The sequence below is a fragment of the Littorina saxatilis genome, linkage group LG8 (assembly GCF_037325665.1).
Source record: "Littorina saxatilis isolate snail1 linkage group LG8, US_GU_Lsax_2.0, whole genome shotgun sequence".
In the NCBI taxonomy this organism is placed as follows: domain Eukaryota; kingdom Metazoa; phylum Mollusca; class Gastropoda; order Littorinimorpha; family Littorinidae; genus Littorina; species Littorina saxatilis.
In genome coordinates, this window is record NC_090252.1 from 56,911,411 (window position 1) to 56,913,910 (window position 2,500).

The window sequence follows — 2,500 nt, forward strand, 5'->3', positions numbered from 1 at the left end:
GAGAGAGAGAGAGAGAGAGAGAGAGAGAGAGAGAGAGAGAGAGAGAGAGAGAGAGAGAGAGAGAGAGAGAGAGAGAGAGAGAGAGAGAGAGAGAGAGAGAGAGAGAGAGAGAGAGAGAAGGTACAACAGAACGAAATGCTGACCGAAAGAAAACATCGTTCATAAAAATCCTGTTCTCATGCCATTGCAGAAGGTGTCTATGAGGACACGTCCCAAATGTAAGCAGAGAAGATGACGTCACTAACGGGGATTTCTTCCAAGATACCCAAACCGCTCTGCAAGGAACCTCCAGCAACCTCCTTTGCATCAATTTTGTGCAGAATCTATTCGGTGTACGAATACCTCAGTGAGCACACCAACACACGATAACGATACCAAGCTCACAGCGAAAGTCTCAGAGCTTGAAAACACGAAGACACGCATTCATTATATATCGTTTCTCATCTTCATGATCGTATCTCGATATTTTGACTAGCCTTTGACCAGGCTAATGCGGGCGTGGCGAAACATACCGCTGCTCTGGGCTTGTTCGGGTTACATTATATCACCCTATGTTGCTATAATTCTGATAGACGCGTGGGTGAATTCGGGAGTTGTGATTGGATAGTCTCACACATCTCTATTTCGATCATGGGCCATATTTCCACGAGCGTTGCTCAAAGTCCTGTACATTTACAACCACATAGGCTACACGTACGATCTCGTGCTTTCGGTTCAACACGAACAGACGATCTTTCCACCGCGTACCGCTATCATCCACCACGTACCGCTATCATCCACCGCGTACCGCTATCATCCACCGCGTACCGCTATCATCCACCGCGTACCGCTATCATCCAACCGAAGACATGCAATTCTTCTTACCTGCTTGTCAACGCTAAAGATGATTATAACTGTGCTAATTTCAGACGAAACATGACATAGTCATTCAATTTGTGCCCTTGTACACTGCAAAATCTCTGAACTGAACCAGTGTCTAGCGCAAGGGAGGTCACCGCATTGCCAAGTCTGTCAGTCAAAAGGGTATAGTTTTTGTATTGGGCGAAAAAAAAACCCACTTGGTTTCGAATGCCGCTGCGTTTTTCGGCCGCGAGAGGGCATAGATGTGTGTATTCGCACTAATATCCGCGAAGAAATTCCGTCTGCTCTCGTCGGAAAACAGCTGCTTCGAAGCAAAAACTTACATTGTGCAATTAAAGTTTATAACCTTTACCTAGGTCAGAATAGCAAAATAATAAAGTTGTTAATTTTTGCAGTGTATCACCTAGTCGAACGCTGAAGAAGAAGAAGCAGCCGTGTATCACCAATCATACCTGTCGTAATAAAGGCTATTTGTGACCCTCCACCACGAAATGAGTCGCATGTCACCTCGCGCGGTTCTGCGCTAGGCTTAATATAAGTCCGGGGAGTGTCTGGTAACAGTGTGAGGGTCACCTTAGTCACAGGCTTATAACTCAAACAGTTTTCGCTCTTTTCTAAAACGGTTTTCACCACTGGATAGAGCATAACAAACTCTTTAGGAAAATGTAAAAATATGAAAATCATGCAAAAGTGACATGCGACTCATTTCGTGGTGGAGGGTCACATTTGGTTTTTGAGGACATTGAACTCCAATATTAGTTGTTCGGTTTAGTAATGTGATTGACTTTAAATGTACTGATCATATAAAGCTTTTTTGTTTGTTTTTGTTTTTGTACATGTATATTTTCCCCGAGTACGCTAGTACTTGGGCTCAGCAGACTTTAATTGTGTGTCTGTGTGTGTGTCTTTCTCCACTTAACAGCTTATTGCTGGGAAACTACTGGGCGCAGTTCGTTTAAAAGTTGATACACTAACTTGATAATAGGTCCGATTGATCGTATTAAAACTTCATAATGTTACCTGGGACCTAAGTGCGAAATAAACCACAAAAACGACTTGGCCGTAGGAGGAGTTCACACCGGCGGGGCAACACGCAGCCATTGAGCTGATAGAACAGCCGAACGCGTCACACAAAAATACATCATGACAAAGTTACACGCAAAGCGAAAGAGACTTTGACGTCATTTACTTTTGTTCGGAATTTTCCGTCTGTTCCTAGCTTGTCAGTGAAGACCTGACGTGAGTAAGCTTACCCAAAACGTCTTTGTTCTCTATTCACATTGCAGCTGTGAAATAATCAGTCTTGTGTCTCGGTCGTGTAGGTACAGAGTTTGCTTCTGCAATCATTGTGTTCGTGTTGATGACGGCTTCATAAGACAAAATAATCAGCGAATCTATCGCGAGGAAGACGTTTATGTACAAATCACCGAACCCAACCCATTTTTTGTGTGCATTTTTCTGAAGAATAAACTGCATGTGGTTAATTTCATCCGTTTAATGCTTGTCGAAACGAGCCATAAGGCTTTAGAATAAAAGATTTCACGCATTGCTTGGCCATCTGATCACAGATGAGGTCGCAGTTTGTAGGTTGAATCTATGACCCGGCCAGAGATAGATCTGCATTTCTGGTCAGAAACAA

At 43.4% G+C, this 2,500-nt stretch overlaps 1 protein-coding gene across 1 annotated transcript in view; it reads left to right on the plus strand.

Annotated features, from left to right (window-relative positions):
• The window catches only part of LOC138973921 (uncharacterized), a gene marked incomplete in the record, with an annotated part of 20,020 nt that overhangs the window by 16,744 nt on the left and 776 nt on the right, over positions 1-2,500 (plus strand). The window contains 1 exon segment of the mRNA XM_070346627.1: positions 191-2,500. This exon segment is cut by the window's right edge and continues 776 nt beyond it. Within this exon segment, the coding sequence (XP_070202728.1) occupies positions 191-222 (32 nt within the window).